This window comes from Telopea speciosissima, chromosome 1 (genome assembly GCF_018873765.1).
Source record: "Telopea speciosissima isolate NSW1024214 ecotype Mountain lineage chromosome 1, Tspe_v1, whole genome shotgun sequence".
Taxonomy (NCBI): Eukaryota; Viridiplantae; Streptophyta; class Magnoliopsida; order Proteales; family Proteaceae; genus Telopea; species Telopea speciosissima.
The window spans coordinates 18561055-18583953 of NC_057916.1; the positions used below are offsets into that span (position 1 = coordinate 18561055).

Consider the following 22899-nt stretch of genomic DNA (forward strand, 5'->3'; position numbering starts at 1 on the left):
CACAAATTTTGGAACTTTTTTTTGGGAAATCTCAGAGTTCTCTCTTTTGTTTCCATAAATACCTCTTTTCACTAATAAATGGTATGTGTTGGTGCCTAAAATGTAAATGCTGGTGAATGCATATGTAAGTGTTGATTTCGATTTTAGCCATTCTAAAATCTAAATCGAAATATTAGCCCTTGAGATTCCTCAATTTCTGTCCTTTTAGGCCGATTCTAAGGTTAATCGGACCAATCTATTTTAATCTGAAATGACATTACCAAGGACCGATTCTGTCATCGAGTCCTAATTTTAAAACATTGATGCTAAGCTGTGGCCACTCCCATTGCAAGTGATTTCACTCTTTCAATTCTCATCAGGGTTTTAATAATTGATATAGATACGATACCGATTCAGATAGACCCATATCCATTGATACCAATAAAAATCAATCGATCCAAAACCGATTCCTCAAACCATGGTCACCACTTAGCCACTCCCATTGTGAGTGATATCACTCTCAGTCCAAGTCTCGAATCCCTACCGATGGCTTGACGGAGGAAGGGGCTGAAGGGATGGAAGGCAGTGGTGTCCCGTGGCGGTGCCAGCTTTTTTTCAGGCAAAATGCCACGTGACAACGATACGACAGTTGTTAGTAGATGAGAGAAAGTCGTGACAGTTTCGTCCGTCGTACGGTCCAAAAAACCTGCTAACTACTTACCGGAAAGAACCCTGTTGTCCCATCTCTTTCTGACACGTGGATCTCTCTCTCTCGGTTTTATGCGCCGACGAACTTTCTTGTGCTCACCACGTGGCTGGATAAATTTTCCCTTATTTACGCGCCAACTTCCTTTCTTGTGCTTACCACGTGGCAGGACAAGAAAGAAAATCCAACAGAGCGGAGGAGAGGAGTCCAAATTGGGAGATACGTTACTTGGGTATCAAATCTCCTGTGTCTTGCAATTCCTGTGACTTCTTTATCAAGTCCTTTCCAATAGTTATCATATAACAATGGAGGTTTGATATTTTCAATAACCATAACATAAATTTGAGTTATTCCTTTTTCTATATTTAATATTGATGGGTCAAGAAGCCTCTCACTGTGAGAACGAGCTGATGAATACGCAGAGGACGAGCAGAAGCCACGCACGACTGGCACGAACCGATGGGCTCGTCCAGAACGAGGCTAAATAAGCGACATGCATCACAAGGCACGGTGCTAGAATCCAACCCGTACCATAGCATGGGCTCGCCCTACCCCTATCCAAATGACAACGACCTGGCCCAAGTCAGTAAAGAGGGGACGACCTCGATACTTCGCATCAATAACCCGAGACTCGCCATGAGCCAACATGGCCCGAGATTATCGCCCCATGTTGTGCCTAATCAGGCGCATGGGGAGTTATGGATAAACATTATCCCCCATATCTCTCCTAAACATTCTCACTCCACTCCAGGAATCCAGCTTTCCTATTAGGGCACGATTCTACCCATCACCCACCTTAAGTAAGGGAGGTAACACCCATTACGGGGATCTGAACTCTCCTCTGATTATCTGTTGCTAAGGATTCTGACTTAAGCATCGGAGTGAGATTGTCGACGTAGCCCGGTCTTCTCTACTAATCTCGTTTTGCAAGCACAGGATGCTCCGATGACATTTCTGACGCAATATATATAATTTTTGCACAAAGTTAAGAGAGTGCAAAATAATATCTAGAGTATCGATATACACGAGATGTCTATCAATGCAAAATGAGATAATTGATTGAATTAGACACAGAAATTTGACGTATGACTAATCTAGACCACATCCTCTTCATCCAATGGTTGGACAAATTTTTTTTGATAGTTCAACCCCAAGGATTTTTTAATTTACGATTTCTTAATTATGAGGTGGTGGTATTTGCCAACTAAACTACCTCTTGGGGTTACAAATAATGAAGTATTATGCTTGATTAAATATAATATCTCTGAAATATTCCCCCATAGCACACCCATAAAATGGGACTAGAAATTGCAAAGGAGTAGGATCCAAAGAGGCACTTGCTACAAGAATAGTAAGGTAAGGTTTTTTTTCCCCCTCCTTACTAATAATGGGCTTTTCGAGCTAGGGCAGCACATTCTTTGCTCTAGAAGGACCCTATAAAGAAATAAAAACAAGAGAAGCAAAATGAATTATCCTTGTCTATAGTATAATTTAGCTTACTAATCCTAGCCTTCTACGCTAGCCTAGTAGCTAGAGAGACAATGCCAACATCTTTAAAAGGTAGGGCTGTTGGATCCGGCTCTTCTCCAGCGCACATCGTGCCGCTGGGGGGCTTCGATCTACAGTAGCGCACGCATCTTGGTGCAGTGGCATGTGGATTGAAGCCTCCCCAGTCAGCGCGGAAGAGGAGCTCAATCTAGGGCTGTTATGAAACAAAGATGTAATACACAAAAAAAGACCCAACATATCTAATTAAGGCCAACTCGCTTGATTCTTTTGCTTTAACCATGAAATTAGAGCATCATTATCTAGTCAAACCTCTATTTCCTTGTATCTTGTTCCATTGCAAACTCTAAACCTTACATGATACTTCTAGCTTTTGGTACTAACATGTTCTCTGAAACACCATAACTCATAAAAGTCAAAGTGAATTGAGAATCAACGAATTGGGCAAAGGCCCAACAAGCAAAATTAGTACTAGCTAGAATCAAAACCGCCATTACAGATCAAGATAGGATGATCAATAGTCGGTAAGGTTTGATAATCAGTAAAAGACATGTAACGATTTGATGAGGAGTAGGTATATGAATGTTGGAATGACAAGCATGGTCATTAACCCATCTATAAATGAACTATATCTATGGTTGCCATGGGGGATGGAACAACATTTTGGAAAAAACATTTATTACGCAACAACTAAATAAAATACATAAGCGATAGCTAAAATAGATAAAATATGTTTTCTATTAGATTAAAAAAAACGAGGAGGAAATAATAATAGTAGTAAACAAATCAAAAAGAGAAAAAAGAATATTGGAATTCTGTACGGATTCTCATTGGTCTAGCAACCCAAATATGTTTGAAAAGTTACATGATAAAAATAGATGCCAAACAGATTCATTATTAGAACGATGATACCATGAAGGGATCCTCAATTGTCTTAAAGAGAGAACCCAAGGTTCATTCCAAATAGACACACTAGTACCATTCCCAACCCACTACAAACCATCTCAGATAAAATTGTAAGGACTTTAGTCACACTTTTCCACACTAGAGAGCTCTTTTTATTTATTGTAGATTGACTCAAGAAAGAAGAATTGGTTATTGTTATTGTCACCTAACATAATTCTATAACTATATTCAAAATATTTTAAATTTGATCATAAAATTTTAAGGTGAGGGGTAACTGGTGGTCACGACTCATGACCATGGTGAATGGACTTTAGGGGGCATTTTGGGCACAATGTAGAAAGTTTGAGGACATTCTAAAATAAGGGTCGTGGGAGCAGTAGTGATTCCAACTACATGGTTTATTATTGTGTTGTCGCTCACGAAAACCCTTATCTGAATAGTCGATTAGTAAACTGTTCACACTGAAATTTTATTACATTTTTATAACTAAGTTTTTTTATTTTAATTAAAAAAAATAAAGATTTTATTTAAAAAAAATGATTTCTAGAATAAAAGTACTTGCACAATCATGATTACAAAATTTTCCTTTGCTCATATGTTAACTTGCACATATATGCTTCAAGTGGCAACACCTGTCCTTTTTTAGCTTTCTTCTTTATCTTTTAAATGACTGAGAAATAGGACAGGTGTTGCCACCAAAACCGTAGGTGCAGAGGAGCCAAGTCTGATCCTAACTACCCATACACCGTCCATATTGGACTTTGTAGTAGTCAAGCACACCACCTATGATTGATGGAACATGTCTCACCCCACCGTTCTCAACAGGTCCAATCTTAATTTTGCGTACTCCCAAAATAGTTTTTGATTATACCTTCAACATTCTCTAAAATTGCCATATTTGTAAATTTTACACTCATGTATCATTAATGAGCATTTTTCTTTTCATACAAACAGAATAAGTCTAATATTTATTAGGGTTAGAGATCTTAGTAGAGGTATCAACATGGATAAGATTTTTTTTTTAAAAAAAATTTATAAGGGATGGGACAATAATTTCACATGCTCTTATATGTGGGTGTAGGGGCCAGGCGATCAGGCATCGTTCTTTTTCCCTGTTTATTATTAGGGCAAAAGATCATTGTCTAATCGTGTAACACCTGCACTAATGCAAGGGCTAATGAGAGCATGCATAGGGGGGATATGCTTGAATTTGATTTTTATTACACTAGGTTGAACGGTAAATTCATGCGATCTTGTGTCTAGGCACAAGAACCACAGGATCAATTAGCATTCTTTTTTACTTATTATTAATAAAAAAAATATTGGAGTACTAAACATAATGCTTAAAGCAATTGTACTATGTAGTCTACAATGTAGTAATTCAATTATTGCTCAACTTAATTACACATATTGTTAATATTTTCATCAAATCATGAGAATCATTCGTTGAGGTTCCAAGTAAAAACAATTATCTCACATTGGATGCTGAGTAGTCTGATGCGAAGATTTATATATAAGGATTTAAGCAATTATCCCGATTTTAGGCGATATCGATCTGATCCGAGACATTGATCCAATCCTGATACCGAGATTATGAATTATAGTTCTTAACAAAAAAAAAAAAAAAAAAAAAAATTTGTGTTGTGGTTCAAAGAACAAGTTCCTTTACTATCCATCAATCCACATGTGGTCCTGGATTCTCCTTTTTGCAATTTTCTCGGGAAGGTAGGAGGAATGGCATTGTCAGGAGCGAGAGAAGGGAAGCTATCAAAAAAAGGTGTGGGAGAACTTCATCCACTAAAAAGCTTTTCTCTGGTCTTTGTGCTTACATGGAGAAGAGGAAAAAGCCCAATTAATTCAAGAAAGGCAAAATAATGGAACGTGAGAAGGTACAACTTGTTGGGTCTTGGTGTGTAATTTGATTTCAAAAGGAAGATTGAAAATGAAAACAAGAGACAAAAGAAAAAAGGGGACCATCATGGTATGATACTGCGATGGGTGTCTACAGAGAAAGTAGGTTGGTGGTTGTACTTAAAAGCTAAAACCTAAAAGCCAAAAGCCAAAAGCCAAAAGCCAAAAGCTGATGTCTGTTAGGTTTAACTATCATGTGTTTGGGGCCTTTTGTCAAGGGATGGTTTTCCACTTTTCCCTTGTTTTTCTATAAAAATTTATTTTTTTGACATTTTTACCCTTGGTTTGAACTGTCATACCGATACAGGATCGATCAAGTATCGAGATCGATAGATGCTGATACTGATTCAGATCGGCCAATATCCATACCTCAAACATGTGAAGGGGAGGGGGGTTTATACTTACTAACTAGGTTCCCAATACCGGAGGAAGCAAAAGGTTCTAAGGTACCCTTGCACTTCCTCATTGAAAATCCTTCTCTCTCTTGCTAAGATGAGAGCAGAATTCCTTCATTAAGGTCATCTGTATTTGTATATTTGTAGGTGATACGATGTAAGGTTTTTGTTATAGATAAGAGTGAAAGGTGACAAACACACCAAGTCCAGAAAGCAATGCTTTCCTTTTGAACCCAACACCCCATGAACAACCTTATTGATTTGTGCCCTTCTCAACTCAACCTTATTGATTTGAGGCATTAGTTTCACCTGTGTCCTCACAGGTGAAACAGGGGTGCACAGGGGACCAAAACAAAAGGAGTCAAAATGTAATGAAAATAAGATCCTTGGTTCATCTGCAAATTCCTGGTTGCTTTATTTTCTTGATAGGTATCCATTATATATGTTGCTGACAGTGTAATTTCTTAATTTTCTAAAGTGATCGAATGAAATGTTCCGCCATAAGGGGGAAAAACAAAAATTCCAATTGCTTGCTTTGCAGGGTTGGAAACATTAGTAAGTACATTTTCCTTTGTTTAAGTCCGTTTCAAGCTAACTGAAAAGAAAGTAAGCATCGAAAATCGAAGAGACAGAAGTACAGTTTCATACAAGAAAAGAAAATAACCTAATCTATTCCAATTTGAATTCCAACTAAAGAACCGACAGTACATACAACATGCCAAAACTAAATTGGACTGGATTTTGTTCCGTATGAGCACTGGTTTTATCTTTACAACTAGTATGTCAGCTTCAATTCTAAAAATCATGAAGACAAATTTATATAGAAGTACATAATCAGTATCACATATCAACCTATCTTTAAAGCTTCTCTCAACCCAATGCTTGGGCTATCCTGCAGACCCTTCTTGCCAAAACCTACTCTGTCTTGCATCATTGCCACGAACTCACTGTAATCTATGCGCCCATCCTTGGGGGAAAGGAAACAGAATTCAGTGAACATTTGGAGTCAATAAAACATGAATTTTTTTTTTTTGGGGGAAAAAAGAGGGAGGGGGATTCTTACATTGTCCTGATCCACTTCTCGGATCAAATCGTCCATGGTGATATTAACTATACCGAAATCCTCACATGCTTGTTGGAGCTCATCTTTTGTGATGTAACCACTTCCATCTTTGTCAAAGTATGAGAAAGCCGCAAATAAATGATCCTCCCTATCAATTTTATTCAGATGGAGGGTTGCTGCTAAGAATTCACCATAGTCTAGGGTACCACTGTTGTCAATATCCGCCTGTAATTTTCAGCACAATATGAAATTCACATAGCATCAGTGTAACAGCTGCAGTTTCACTGCTCACGTCTAAAAACCTTTACCCTTTCCCTTAAAGACCAGAAAGCAGAGAACAAGAAGTTGATTGTTCCAATGGAAAAATGACCCAATAACCAGAACATGCTAAGAAGCAAAACAGAACCAACCAGGGGGAACTTTGATTGGAAGTTAAGAGAGTGAATCGGTTCAAGGACCCCAAAAAGGTCATTTTAGTCAAATACAACAACTTATAAAAACAGATCAGAGGTTAGTGAATAAAGATGGGTTTTAACAGATTAAAACAGGTCTTCTTATCAATATGTAAAAACTTAAAATAGCTCAGTGAAGAATAATGCTTTGAAAATTTTTTGAAAAAGCTTTTCATCCAAAAAAAAAATTTATTTGAAGAAGTCAATTATGTTTGAAGAACAGAGACTGTCAGGGAGGAGAAAAGGGGGGAAAGCCCCATACATAGTGGATGATACAGTTGAGATAGGCCAAAATTTGAAATGTGGCCTACCCTTCTGCATCTATCCAACAATGAGAATGACCAACAGACACTGCCATATGATAGAAATAACCTTCTTGTTTTTTCCCCTCTTCCACCCCCACCCCTTCTTTTGTGGTTCAGCACCTCTGAATATGGTCTGATATATTTTCATTTAAGTTTAGTCTCTAATCTGTGCAATGCTGTGGAAACAATGAGGAACATGAAGGAAGAAAAAGGAAAGAGAAAGTTCAGTTATTCCGCTGGGAAGGCCCTGGTGACACTGCTTTCATCAAAAAGGGTGTAAATCCCTTCGTTTTCTGTAACAGTAGGACTATCTTCATGATTTACAAACCCCAAACCCACCCCCCCCACCCCCAAAAAAAAAAAAAAACTGTCTTCATGAGTTATCAACATACAGATCATTGCTGGCTGGTCTCAGGATTAATAATCTTAACATGGTATGAAATTTATAACTTATTCCAGTTTTCCACTCATAAAGGGAAAAAGAGAGCTATTTCAGTGATCAGTAAATGAGAACTCACAGCCTGCATTAATGCATATATTTCAGACTCCTTGAGATTAGCACCCACTCTTTCCAAGCCAGCCTTTAGTTCTTCAAAAGTGATCTGGCCACTATGATCTGTATCTATCATATTGAACATTTCTTTTAAGCCAGCAATTTCCTCTTCAGAAAGGCTCTCAGCAATGACCTATGAAGAATAACAAAACACTGGGTTACAACATGAAGTTTTCTGACTTTCTATACAACATACCATAAACCTCCAGACAAAAAAGTAATATTAAACCCGAATCTTATAGACAATATTCAAATCTACAGAATAATCTATCCAAGATGTTCAATTCCTCTACACACAAACAGATGAAAATAGATGAGACATTTATTGGATATAACAACATTTAATTTGCTTCTGTTCGTTTAACAAAAGAAAATATCAAGCCCTCCACTGCTGCTTTGCCTAAGGTCTAAAATGCCCAAGATTTGGAAGTCTCATGGTACTCACTCTGATTGCCATTTTCTTGAGTTTGTTCATGGCTGAAAACTGCTTCAAGCGAGTCAGGACTGCGGAATCAAGAGGCATATCAGGAGCAACACCATCAACTTGTACCCATGGGTGACCTGCCAGAACACATACTACTTGATCAAAAGTTGTAACATCTCCATATTTGCTTCCTGTAAACCATGGACAAACCATTGTCTGAAAAAGAAAAGCTACGTTTCTCAAACATAGCAAATTGGCATATGGAATATAGACTCATAGGAATAGTTCAGATACAATTTGATTTGGACAATGGAAGGTTCAGCAGATAAATTCATTTAAGAAAAGATACCATGGAACATAAAAAATACAGATTTCGGAACATGTTTGTCATATGATTTGAAGAGTAGCAGTTCCACAGGCCTTTCATTTGATTCTAGCATCACAATTAAAGTTTATATTTGGAATATCTGTAAATTATAAAATAGAGATGGGTCTCATCACAAAGAGTCTAAGATCTCCAAGTCCAAAATTTGACCCAATAGAAATCCAGCCTTGCATGTGTCAAGAAAAAGCTCCATTGATTCTAGCAGTAGAAGGTAAAGATCATCTGATGGGAAACAAAACATAAATATATAGTATAAAAGAGATTGCCACAGCATACGTATGCCACTTGCATGTGTGCTATGAAAAAGAAGTTACCAGAGTTGGCTCCATTTGCAGACCTATTAGTTCATCTGATTAGGATTTCCTTTAAAATAAATTGCAGTCTTGCTCAACAATTTCAAGAACAGAAAGAAAAGAAAGCTACTATGATTGGGAATCATGATCTGATTCCCTCAACCACTGGAATCTCTGAAAAGCACATCCGCGGAGAAAGGTGCACTTACAAAGAACCTCATGAGCTGTGAGCCGCTTTTTTGGGTCCCTTACAAGCATTTTCCTGACCAAATCTTTTGCACTATCAGAGATACTGGGCCACGGATCTGACACAAAGTCAAGTTCACCTTTTAACACCTGCTCAAATATTCCCTGCTCCGTTTCTGCACCAGCATAAAGGTTAAGAAGTAACAACAAACAATGCAGATGGTATTCCTAGATTCACAGTAACCATAAAAGACATGGACACAGACACAAATGAATAACAATGTGAGAGGACAGTGAACCATGAAACCTCACCATCCCAAAATGGTGGGACCCCACTCAGTAAAATATAAATGATAACTCCAGCACTCCAAACATCACATTCTTGACCATAATGCTTCCGTAACACTTCTGGAGCAACATAATAAGGACTCCCAACCACGTCAGTGAATGTTTCCCCTGAAGAATGAATTTTTCAGTTCCTGATCAGATAGGCAAGGGACTCAAATTGACAAAAGTGGAATGAATATAGTACGAAATAAAGGGCAATGAGTCTACCATTTCATTGAACTAATATGATATCTTGATTCTTCTACATAATAATGAAACAAAATAGATGGAAATTATTTGGTATCAACAAGGATACTAGGTCCTTCTATATAAAATTATTCTTTATCGTTCTTTTTTTTTTTGGGTTGGGGGGTTGTGAGGGTGGCGCAGGTGATTCACAACATCATGCTCCTATTCTGCATGATGTTTTTACCACAAACAGAGAGTTAAAAAATCAACAGACAAATTCTCTGTGCTGGAGTTCAAGTTCCAGTTTTAGAAAGAGAGTGACTTTGTTCTTTACACGTATGAAGTGCAAATAGTCAACATTCAGAAATAGTTAATAACCCATAATCCCATCCTACTTTAGGTTACCTAGTTAAGTGTGTTGTAGAATCACAAATTTAACATTTTTCAAACTAACTATAGAGTAACTTTTGAATTTTAATAAAGAAAAGAAGTGAGAGGAAATAGAGTAGGATAAACGGAAACAGAGTTGAATACATGCAGTTTGTCATACATAGGTTGATACTGATCAATACACTTGATACATGTCTTATAAATATATGTTACATATAACTTATTTATAGTGTTTTATGCTTCAAAATAGTATTTCATATGTATCCTAAACATTTCCATGTATATTTTGCATCTCTTTGATACGATACGATATGTTTCTTAAAATCACCCTTCCGATACGATACCCGATACCGATACTTTAAACCTTGGGAATCACTTTTAATATCACAAAGGGGATAAGAGATTCTAGTGTGTCTAGAAAATTCACACACATCACAATGAAGTTGTTCCAAACCACAAACTTTAACTAAATCATGAAACATAGAATGCAAAATATGAAAAGAGGGATGTCCTAGATAACTGTGGCAATGGTGGAGTTTTGTCAGAGCGCTATCTGAGTGACGGGTATGAGCTGAAGTAGGGAAGGTCACCACTGGTGTAGATTCCAAGTAATAGAGACCATCACGGACCCGACCATACCCAATCGTTGCACCCATTACCTGATCCTGAAAAAGGCAATGGGTAGAGAAGAAGTGAACAGAACAGTTTAATTCAACTGCCCAACGATAAATGATCAACAAATTGGCACATAATTTTGGGACATTTAAAACAGACAAAAGAGAGATTGTGGGGGAAAAGAAACTGAATCTTTACCCGAGATAGAGGACATAGACCTATCGGCAACACATACCATATCCCGGCCAGAATAAGGAGAATAAGTACGGAAAACCTTTGAGTTACTAGTCATATGGTCTGTAGCACCCGAGTCAAGTAACCATAAGGGACAAGTAGTAGAAAACACATAGAAAATGCTTGACCGAGCAAGGTTGGAGATAGGAGAAGAGGAAGCGCCAAGGGGTTTTCGCAGCTGCGCCGGCGGCGGTGAGGCATAGCAACCAAGTGAGTCACGGCGAGGGGGCAGCTAAGGGAAGTCGCAGCAGGAAGGCAGCGGCAGCGACAACGGCAACGGCAGGCTGGCAAGACGGTGAACACTGTTCACCAGAGAAGGTTATCGATGGAGGAAGGCACGGTGAAGAGGCGCAATGTTGTTAGCAGGTTAGTGAGGCATGGTTCAGGTCTAGTCTACCATGCTACACGAGGAGGCTGGAGCCCCCACGAGTGGCGGTGCCGGCGGCGGCAGAAGAGAACAACACGAGAAAAGAGGAAAAGAAAACTTTCTAGGGTTTTGTGCTTTGATACCAAGTTGAGAATCAGAGGTTTAGGGAATGATTGACTTTTCATTAATGATAGAGGTCCCCTTTATTTATAATGAGGTTACAATCCTAAAGGGGTAAAAAGGTAAAAAAAAAATAAAATTAATAGGATGTAGGTAAGGTGACCGCCAAGACAAGTATTGCGTAATGTCTAAGGCATATCTACAACATACTTGTCAAGGCGTCACCTAGGCGTCCAAGTGCCTTCAGGGTGTCAAGGCAATGCCTCACTTTACTGGATGTAGGTAAGGTGACCGCCTTGGCTACTTGGGCTTTGCCTTGAATGCCTTGGTACACCTAGATGGCTGGGCAGGCGCCTTATGCTGTGTTGTGTTATTATTTTATATAATATAGATTCTTTTTATAATCTTTTTATTTGGTAGTATACAAGATTATAATGCATGCGATACATGGAATCATTGAATCTTAAACCTTGCAATACTTTTGTATCTGGTTATACCGTTATAGTTTATTGTTAATTCTCTGTTAGAATCAATTCTGTTCCTATGTGACATATCAAATATCATTGAACAGAATTACTAAAATACCTTTTGTGTTCAATTTATATTTAACTGCTGGCTTTTACTGCTAGTTTGTTGCCGGGAAGATCAACAACATAAGCTATTTATTTACTTAGGAGACTCATGGAAAGACGTAGAGAATGTAAGAAGGATCTCCATATAGTCTTTATTAACCTAGAAAAAGCTTATGGCATAGTCCCTACAGAGCTAATTTAGCAGGTTTTAGAGAATATTGTGTTTTAAGTAAATATGTGGACATAGTAAAAGATATGAAAATTTGTGTGGTGACTAGTGTACGATATGTGGATGGATAGGGTAGTGAATTCCCAATTACAATTGGGTTACAATAAGGAACAGCTTTAAGCCCATATTTGTTTGCAATAATCATAGATAAATTGACTAGACATATTCAAGATTAGATTGCATAGTGTATGCTTTTTGCTGATGATATTGTTTTGGTGGATCAAACTAAAGCAGGGATAAACATCAAGTTGGAATTATGAAAATCAACCCTGGAGTCAAAAGGTTTTAAGATAAGTAGAACAAAATGGTGTGTAACTTTAGTAACAATAGGACGGATAATGAGCTGGTGAAAATTGATGAGAGGGAGATACGATACAGTGATTATTTTAGGTATTTGGGCTCAATCATAAATAAAGAAGGAGAAATGGGGGATGATGTTACAAGAGAATTTAAATAGGATGATGTTACCAAAAATTTAAAGGAAAATTTTATAAGACAGTCATACGACCGACAATGATTTATGGAGTTGAATGTTGGGTTATAAAGAAACATCATATAGATAAACTTAGTGTAGCTGGGATGAGGATGTTGAGATGGATGAGTGGTAAAACTAGAAAGGTTAACATAAGAAATGATCATATTAGAGCTGACATAGGAGCAGCTCCGATACATGATAAACTGTGAGAATGTCGTTTGAGGTGGCATGGACATGTGCAACGGAGGCCTTTAGATGCTCCAGTATGGAGAAGTGATTTGATTCAGATTAAAGAAACTAAAAGAGCCAGGGGTAGACCTAAATGACTCTAGAAGAAGTGGTGAGGAAAGAAATGCATATGGTGCAGGGTCGGTTCGGAGAAGAGGGGAACTAGGGAGAAATCAGAGTTGCAAGGGGTAAAGAGAGAAGAAATCGCATAAAAGGGGGGGGGGGGGAGAAGAGTGCACTCGCACACAGCCCTCAGGCTACTAAAACCATAAATTCAATTCATTCTTCAAATCTGTCTCCAACCATGGGGAATTACATCATATATGAAGAAAAATAAAAGATTCTTAATTACTTCCTAAAACTTAGACTAACTAAAATAGAAACTTAATAAAACTCAAATTGGAAATTTCCCTATAAGTCTAATAGGTACCCCAAAATATAAGATTACATATCTTTCCAAAATAAAATAAATTCTAAATATCCTACTGAACCAGAACATGGTTGGGAACGGGTTCATCTTGGTTTGGATACCCAACTGGGTTTGGGTCGGTCCAAGGTAGTGTATCTGCATCAACATAGCTTAGGCTTTGTTACGAGTATGGCTTTGAATATAGCTGATTGGAGGGAAAGGATCCATGTCGCCGACCCCATTTAGTTGGGATAAGGCTGAGTGGAGTTGTGAAAAATCGATCAGTCTTGCAATGGATGTTAATTTACATGTAACTGCCAGCATTTAATCTTGGTTTCTTTAATGGGCAGTTAATTTACTTATGATGTGTCTATACTAAATATATGGGATAGGGGGGAAAATACTAGAGCGCCTTGTCTCCTATGCGATGCCTAGGCACCCCTCCATCATTTTGGTGCCTTGACAACTATGACCTAATGTGATAGACACCATATCTTTATATACTACCAATAAGAGGGAGAAAAAAAAAAGACAAATCCCACCTAGATAGCATAGATACAGACAAAGGTTACAAATAAATGATATTACTATTTGAAAGCATAGTAATGGATACCTAGAAATACATAGAAGGGAGTATTTGGACACGCTTGAAGATAAAGCATGTGAGCTCACCTGAACGCTACAGTAATGGATACCATTTCGGAATTTAGAATACTCTTAATTTTTTTTCTTTTAGATCAGATAGCGATCATTAGGTTTTTCTTTTTCCTAAACAATCATCACATGGGCACCGATATGTCAGGGATCTAGACATGGACTAGAATAATGAAGTATGTGATTTTTCTTTTGTGTGTGTGTGTGTGTGTGTGTGGTGGTGGGGGGGGGGGGAGGTCAGTGTGGTTAAGTCCTGTCATAATTAGATCAGGTTTGACCATTGTTAAGTTGTGTACATATACCGCAGGGGTATGGTTGACAAATCCCTGCAGTACTCTATTATTATTAGGATTAGTTGTTGATCACGATAGGGAGAGTGTCCCTGTCGTGATGTGCTTGTTTCTTTTCCTTATTTGATTGTAATTAGTCTATTACAAATCCCTGCGGTACTCTTAGTAGAACTCCTACTAAGAGTATATTGCTGTTAGCTAGCATTATAAATAAAGGTACACTGTCCACGATAGAAGCACAGTTCTCTTCTCTATCGTGGTTCAATTTCTCCCATCGTTCTCTATCCTCTCCTCTCTCTTCTGCTTTGCAGGTACTGGTTTCAGGTCCTGGTTTTATTACATGGTATCAAAACTGTAACCAGTATCTGTTTTGAGAGTCGTACAAGGTTCTCTGGTTAGTGGTGTACAGCCACCTGTCAATTCCTATTTGTGAAACCCTAGTTGATAGGAGAAGAACAACTAGGGTTTCCATGAAGATTGAAGCATTTGAATAATATACCTGAATCAGTTTTCTGATTTGCTTGCTGCTGGAGTTCTTTGAATATTATTTGCTGCTATTGTTGGTGTCTCTAAAGATTTATCGCGAAGTCGATTTGCTGATGGCGTTTATTGTAGAGACGCCTCTGATTTTCCACCGGTTGAAGACAATAATCGGGTCTCTTATGTTGCTGATTGCTGATCTTCTGCTATCGTTTGCTGGGTTTGCTGATTTTCCTTCGGCTACTGAATCTTGCTGCTGAAAACCCTCATCGATTTCTGTTGGTATCATTTGCTGGTGTCCTTCGGTTGCATCTTTTTGGTACCGTTTGTTGCTGAAAACCCTAATAAATCTCTCATGGTATCAATTTGCTACTGTTTCCCTTGTTTCTCAGCCTTGTAAGTTGTTAGCTACTGGTTCGAAGGTTGAAGACAACCTTCATCGTTGGTTCCTTGGTTGCGATTCACACTCTAAAATTCCAAAGCCTATCACTTTCTCACTATGAGGTCAAGCATTGTAGAATCTTCTCAGTCCTCCCGCCAGCGGAACTGTTCAGAACTGGGAAACAAAGGAGAGGTTGAAGGAGTACTATGAATACCTGAGTTTGAATTTATAATTGCAGCTCAAGTCCTTGCCTCCCTCTTCAATTCTGTATTACATCATCTGCATTATTTGTCCACGTGTACTGCTACACATGAGGGGGAGATTGGAGATTATTATAATCTGAAGACTATTATCTACTTGTGTCATCTGCTCATCAGCATAGCGTCGTCTACTTATTTGAAAATTATTATTATTTGCTTGTTTGTGTAATCTGCTCGTGTCCTCAGAAACAGTTTTATCTTATGAAGATGGTTATTTGTGGTTTTTAGCAACAAGATTCTTTTATGTAGTTCCCATCAACCTTATGCTGCTACTTTTGGTTTCGAGCAACCTTATGCTACTACTTGTGGTTCCCACAAACCTTATGTTGCTACTTGGCCCCCACCAACCTTATGATGCTACTTGGTCTCCAACAACCTTATGCTGTTACTTGGTTCGCAGTAACCTATATTGTACTTTTACCAGTGGTTCGCAATGACCTATACTGCAATTTTATCTATGACCTCCATTTGGGGCTCATAAGTGCATCTGATCTTTACTAATCAAATCTCTAATCATGTGATCGTTACTAATCACATCATTGCTACCCTATTTTTAGTTTTCTTTTGAATACCTTGATATTTGCAATTTTATCTGTCTTCTTTGTGAAGAGTACCACTTACTACCTGCCTTCCTTGAGAAGGGCTTGTGATGCTGTTGTTGCTGGCTTGCTGCTATGATATTTTGGATTGCAGTTGGTGTTCTCTACTGCTTATATTGTTCATTGCTGGCTGGATTTATTCAACACGAAATTTTTCTCTACTATTGCTGCTGATGAGTGATGTGCTTGAGTTGATATTGTAACCTAAATGAAGTTCTCTGTACTCATTGGCGTCTACAATTACTAATTATATTCAAGACTGGTGCTGCTTTTAATATCTATTCTTGTAGTTCCAAGTTGTGTACATATACTGCAGATGTATGGATGTCAAATCCCCTGTGGTACTCTATTATTATTAGGATTAGTTGTTGAGCACGATAGGAGGAGTGTCTCTATCATGATATGCTTGTGTCTTTTCCTTATTTGACTGTAATTAGTCTAGTACTCTTAGATGGAGTCCTAAGAGTCTATTGATGTTAGCTAGCATTATAAATAAAGGTACACTGTCCATGATAGAAGCACAATTCTCTTCTCTGGTTCAATTTCTCCCATTGTACTCTCGGTCTTTCTCTGTTCTCTCCTCTCTCTTCTACTTTGCAGGTACTAGTTTCAGGTCCTGGTTTCGTTACAACCATAAAAAAAGTATTATTAAGTGTTAACAAAACAGGAATTTCGTGAATGGCTTGAATGATCAATGAGATCAGTCAAACTCTCTATTTATAATAATAATAATAAAAGAGATTACAAAGGGAAACACTGTTCATGACACTATTCACGATACTGTTCACGACACTGTTCACGTGAACAGTGTCACGGCCCAAATTACAATCCTACCCTTGTTCAAAAATACATAAATAAAGCATAAATAAAAAACCCAAAATACCCTTATAATATCGGGTAACACATCTCAACATTAAGATTTCACATAAAGAAAACAAGGAAGACAAAGACAACCAATCCAAGGGATTCATATCCAAGAAATTCTTGTGGACACAGTTATCAATCTCAGTAGGACTGATTCTAATCCTGCTACTGAATAAAACATTGTCTTATTTGATGTCATAATTCAGTGGAGTGCACAAAAAAATCCTAACGTTGGAAAGAAATTACACTGTCCAACACATATTAGGTACTGGTACTCTTGGAGCAGGATCAGAGTACCTTTTACCCTTTCTATTACACAAAAAGGCATATAATCATGTTCAAATAACTCTAGGTCATACCTAAAAGAGAATCATTTCTTGCTCTATTCTCTTGTTATACTTGGGAAAAGAGGAACTAAATCCACTAGTTGAAATTATCAGTCACTAAATTTCACTGTGCCTCTTGGCATCAAGTCTTCACATTCATAAACTAAAACTGTACTGTTTTCCTAGTGTCTGACTCATGAGGAGTCCATATCTCTACAGGGTAGTCAGTAGTAGCAAAGCAAAGTTCTTTGCTGATTGACAATTACAAGGAGTTTACTTACCCTTGGTGGACACCTAGCTTCCAAAACAGTGGGAATGATTGCGTAATTCCCATGTTCGTTGGTACTTTGACTTTACAAAGCACAATTATGATTGACTTTGCCATCGAGGATTGGGGGAGCTGGCAGAGAATAATGACAAGCTTTATAATTCCTTTAATCATTATTAAATGCCCCACCATCCAACATGCCCTTAGAACTCATTTGGAAGACAATGTCGGCATAAAAGTGCAGTTCTTCTTGTGGACACACATGAAAAAGGAAATCGTTAGAATGGATCAGGTTATCAACAGAGGGTGATCAATCCCAAACATATGTGTTGTCTATCAAGATGAAGGAGAGACAATAAACGCCCAATTCATCCACTGGTCTTACCACCCAAATATGTGGTCTTAATGTCTCATAGTCTAACTGAGCCTATACTCTGGTAAAGCAATTGCAGGATATGGGTATGGCACATGAATTATCTTTAGTACATTCTCTCATTTGTTAGCCGATCCATTTAGAAAGAAAAGAATAGTAGGATTCCAAAGGCAAAGAATTCCCCAAGGTGAAATTAATAGGAAAAGGCATCCTCTTCAGGTCTTTAAAAGGATTAGCAGGTTGATCATCGTAAGACTGCGACGATAACATATAATTCAATTTGCAATTTGTACTTTTGCAGATCTCCCTCACTTGCAGTTTCTTCTTTTTCTATTATGGTAGAGCTTCTCAACAGACCACCCCCACCCCCAACCCAAAAAACAAAAGTTGTTCCCACACATATAATAATATTACTTCAGAAAAGGGTTAAGAGAATCTCTCATTTGCACAGTTTCCACAACCCATACAAATGACATGATAGTTCAATGTTAACATGGTGCTTGCCACCCTTGAAGTCTTGAAATTTTCATATAAAAAACTTCACTTTGCTGTTTCTTGTTTTAGAGTTTAAAGATGGTATTGAATTTCTAAACGTGCTTACAGGGTACCCAACATCCAGAACCAGAACCTTTACTTAAATTTTAAGATGATCAACTCCTTCAAGGCAGCCATAATGAATGACAGTAGACACAAAATTAAAAATAATTTCTTTTTTTCCTTTCTCCCCACGCCCTTCCAATTTTGATGGATTGGCTGGGCACAAACACTAGCCAGCATGTTCATCAAAATGCGAATATTTTGAGAATTTTCTGGTCATCCCGAAGTGGTACTTCGATATTTGAGTATCAGATAAACAAAAAGGAAGGGCTTCCAGAAACTTACCAGGCCTAAAGAATACGGAAAGGCCAAAGTCAATTGTTTTAAGAGCCGATTCCTCTTCTTGGTTGACAAAGAGAAAATTTTCGGGCTTAAGGTCACGATGAATGACACCTAAAGAATGGCATGCTTCCACAACACCAACTATAATCTTAGCAAGTTCAGCTGCCTTCCGTTCTGTATAATGTCCCCTCTGTATAATCCTGTCAAATAGCTCTCCACCTGCGCACAATTCCATTACAACGTGAACCGCCACTGCATCCTCATAAGCACCGGTGATCTGTATGACATTAGGGTGCCCGGCCAAATGGTGCATTATCTGGATTTCCCTCCTTACGTCCTCTACATCCTCATCAGTTGTCAATTTCCTCTTTGCGATTGATTTGCAGGCATATTCTTTCCCAGTTCCTTTTTCCAGACAGTAAAAGGTCGTGCCAAATTGTCCCTGCCCAAGCTTCCGACCCAAACTGTACTTCTCCTTTAGATTTTCCGTCTTCCTCTGCAACACGGAATCTGCCTGGAGGCCAGCACTAGACACCCTCCTGATATGTGGAGGTTTTTTGGGCTTCGCTGCCTCTGCTGGTTTACTTTCCTCCTCTTTCACAGCTGGCTTACTGGGCATGGTAGATTCCCCAGGTATAGGCTCTTGGGTGATTTTAACAGGTTCTGGAGCTGTGCTTTGAACGGGACCTTCGGATTTTTTAGAGGGCGTCTCAGGTGCGGGTGCGGGTGCCGGTGCTGGCACGGATGCAGATGACGGTGCTGGCACGGATGTAGATGCCAGTGCTGATGGTTGTTTTGCTGCCGCTGCCGATTTGCTGCTATTTCCCTCTTCTTTAGGAGAAGGTAGCATCTCCTCGGGGGTTTTCCCCCGCCACACCGCAGCGGACACACTTTTTAAGAATCCATTGTTCCCCAGATTGGGTCCTACGCAAGTGTTCCCCATCAAATAACAATCTCAAATCCGTCTGAACCAGCACTCTTGGCTTCCAACATTGAAATCAAACCTCACCATCCACATAAATAGAATCCGCAGAACATGCAAGATTTATCACGCCAGACACCTCACACAAACACCAATCTTCGTCTATTACTGAAATGCAATACCTCCGTCTATGAACTTGAATAATCAAAGCTCAGAATGCAAAACAGGACCAATGTGAAGCAGGTCCGTAATCATAGTAATTGATTAAAGCGAAACGCCTCTTTTTTTTTTTAATTTTTTCTTTTCTTTTCCTGTTCCTTTCCCTCTAGCTCAATAGGCAATTAGTTTTCATTAAAGGGAAGATGGATATATAAACATTAAAAAATGGAGGATTCCTTCATCCGAAATCGAGAAAAAGCAGAGGAAAGAATTCAGTAAATTCCAAATATTGAAGATGACCGTAAAAAATGTTCTTCAAAATCTAATCCTATCAATGAAACAACAATAACACAAACAAAATCCCCCAAACTCTGCTGCAAAAATTTTAGAGGAAAATCCCAAACTTTTTCCCCGTTTCAAAATGTAATAATTCATGAACGATTAGAAATTGTTCGGTTTAGCGTCAAAAGTTCAAAACTATAGCTCAAAACACCGATAAGAGTAATGACAGAAATTTCAAGATTGAAATTGTAAAAAAGAAAAGATTAAAGTCTCAAATAAATTTTTTTTTAAAAAAAAAAAAAAAGGTAAACAACAATAGAAATGCGAAGGAATGCAAAAAAATGGGGAATAAAACAGTGATTTAGAGGAGGGGGGATGGAGTACCAGACTAGAAGCAGATCTCTGTGTCCCAAATCCAAAGTCCGTGGTGAGTCGAGAAGGAGAAGAAGAGGAAAAAAGGAACACAGATTTCTCTCTCTCTCTCTGGTTCTTTTTTAATTTAATTAATTTTGCTCGAAAATGAAGCGAGGGTCATTTTCCACTTCCTCTTCCAGGCAACTTCCGCAAGCGCAACAGACCTTTCCGATCCGTTGGAAGTTAGAAATCTTTTTAGAATTTAGTCCACTCCGACCCGGACTCGGAAATGAATTCCCATGCAGCCATAAATAATGTGACCATAGGGAGGTTTAGATTTATATCCTATGAATTCCCATGCATGCATAAATAATGTAACCATAGGGAGGTTGAGATTTATATCCTATGAATTTCCATGCATGCATAAATAATGTGATCATAGGGACTAAGAATTTATGAAATGATCGGCGCACAATTGTGCACGAAATGACTGGCGCACCCTTGGTCCTTTTTAGGGGTGTGTTGGTCATTTTACGTGCAACTATGCTTGGGCGTAGGTACACATTGCACTACAGCACCGCATAGCGTTCTTTCTCCTATATTTTTTTTATTAGACCAATTAAATACTGATAAGAGAAATAGAAAAGAGATCAGATCAAGAGTTCAAGACCAGACTTATAGTTATCGGTTGCGACTTTATTTTTGGGTCAAAAAACATTACCTATTTGTGCATGGCATTGCGTCTAGACAAAAAAACACGCAAAATTACCACCCTGTCCCATAAAATAAAAAACCTATCCATAGAAATGCACTTGTGCCATGCAATTAGGCAACAATCTCATGGTCTTTATTTTTCAGACCAACTAATTATCAGATCGAATTTAGACCGAACCAATCATTTGGGAAGTTTTCATTTGGAAGTGATGGTTGATCACAAAGGGATCAATCACTTTCGCCTCCAAATGTAGGTGAACGTAAGAGAACAATTCACAGCCATTCAGATGGAATCCATTCTATATGGGTCCCACAAAGTGCATTCCATCTGAACGACTGTGAGCCATTCTCGTACGTGAACTTGAACTGAGCTCACGGATTAGTCGTATCAGTCAATCTAGATTGGTATTGAGGTAATCCCAATTCTTAGCCAGGGCCGTATCAATGTAGTGGTACAGATAAAAGGTAAATAGGTTTTTTTTAAAAAAATCATTTTTATTAAAAGAAAAAAAGGGCAAATCTATCTGTTCCCAACCGATATGGGACGATTGGGATTGGCATTGGTAGTTATTGATATTGTGTGATTGATTTGAGGTCATATGTAGATTGAATACGAGGCGGGATCCCATTCTCGTACAAGAATGGTTCTTGTACACTTTAAAGGCGCACATATGGGAATCCACCATGTGGGACCCACTTGATTGGATTCCATTTGTGCACCTCTGACCATACGAGACCCATTCTTGTAAGAGAATGGGAGCCGAACTCATTGAATACATGATGGACCCCGTATGATTGATCTAAGGCCGTATGTAGATTGAATACATGACGGACCATGTGATGGATTTGAGGAATGGTTTCAAAATACGGTATTAGCTATCAATGTGATATTTGACCGATTTCATACCAGTGTAACGGTATCTAGTAAGGGTAAACGTGTTCAAAAATCAAAAATTTTCATAAAAGTGAACAATCGATATATATCGGTATTGATATCTACGAGACTAATACCATTCCCAATACTGATATTTTAAACCATGATCTGAGGTACATCCTCTTTGGGAATAGCCTTGTCTGCCGTTTGATATTTTTTCCCCTCTAAAAGTTGCATCCGTGCCGTAATTATCTTTTGGAATTAATATTTGGAATATCCATTCAGTTTTTGGCCAAAATTTTGAATTAATGACCAATTCAGAAAGTCCTCTATCTATCTAATAATTAAAATGGTGTGGTCATACGATTATGGTGGTTCTATTAAGGCTTTTTTTTTTTTTTTTTTTTTTTTTTTTTTCCGATGATGATGAAAATGTAATCACACAAACTACACACCAATTCCAAAAGGTTAACTGACTTTTAGGACCCCGGAATGACAGATATACACAAGTAACACAACACACACCCTCGATGTGGAATGGTGGTTCCATTAAGTTCATCATTGGAAAACTAATAACTAAATTGATAGAATATTGTTGGTTGTTGTTACACGTAAAATTAAATTTTGTGATTTATCTCCTTTACCAAAAAAAAATAATTTTGTGATTTATCTCAACCATTTAGTGGATTTTTCCCTTGGGTTGGAAATTTTTAGTCCAAAATCAGTTCCAATTGGACTGGGGTTGAGGCATCAGGCCAAAGCCCACATAGCCTAAATTTGTACAGGAATCGGGTATGATATTTCAAAACATTTTAGATACTTTAGTTAGGGAGATCATATTGCCCACTACAGTAGCTTTTCGTTCCCGTCAACGTTGCCCACCACCAATATCACCTCTCATTAGGGTTTTCTCAAAACCTTAGTTTTTCTTCACATACTCATGCAAGGGGAGACGGAGATTTCGATGTGATTCTCAAAGGACAGAGAAAGTGAGTGAGAT

The 22899-nt window shown here is 38.2% G+C and overlaps 1 protein-coding gene and 1 long non-coding RNA gene across 2 annotated transcripts; both read right to left on the reverse strand.

The window, feature by feature from the left end:
* Window positions 1-6048: 6048 nt before the first annotated feature.
* LOC122670929 (calcium-dependent protein kinase 20-like) lies at window positions 6049-19788 on the reverse strand. Its single transcript, XM_043867973.1, has 7 exons — window positions 18598-19788; window positions 9377-9520; window positions 9088-9240; window positions 8222-8337; window positions 7742-7909; window positions 6467-6691; window positions 6049-6370 (listed from the first exon to the last, which is right to left on the reverse strand). The coding sequence occupies exons 1-7, from the start codon at window positions 19535-19537 to the stop codon at window positions 6251-6253; spliced, it is 1866 nt and encodes a 621-aa protein (XP_043723908.1). The 5' UTR covers window positions 19538-19788; the 3' UTR covers window positions 6049-6250.
* On the reverse strand, window positions 6959-7729 carry LOC122670938. The gene is made up of 2 exons (XR_006334289.1): window positions 7481-7729; window positions 6959-7037 (listed from the first exon to the last, which is right to left on the reverse strand). It is a non-coding gene; the product is annotated as an uncharacterized LOC122670938 (long non-coding RNA).
* Window positions 19789-22899: the final 3111 nt, after the last annotated feature.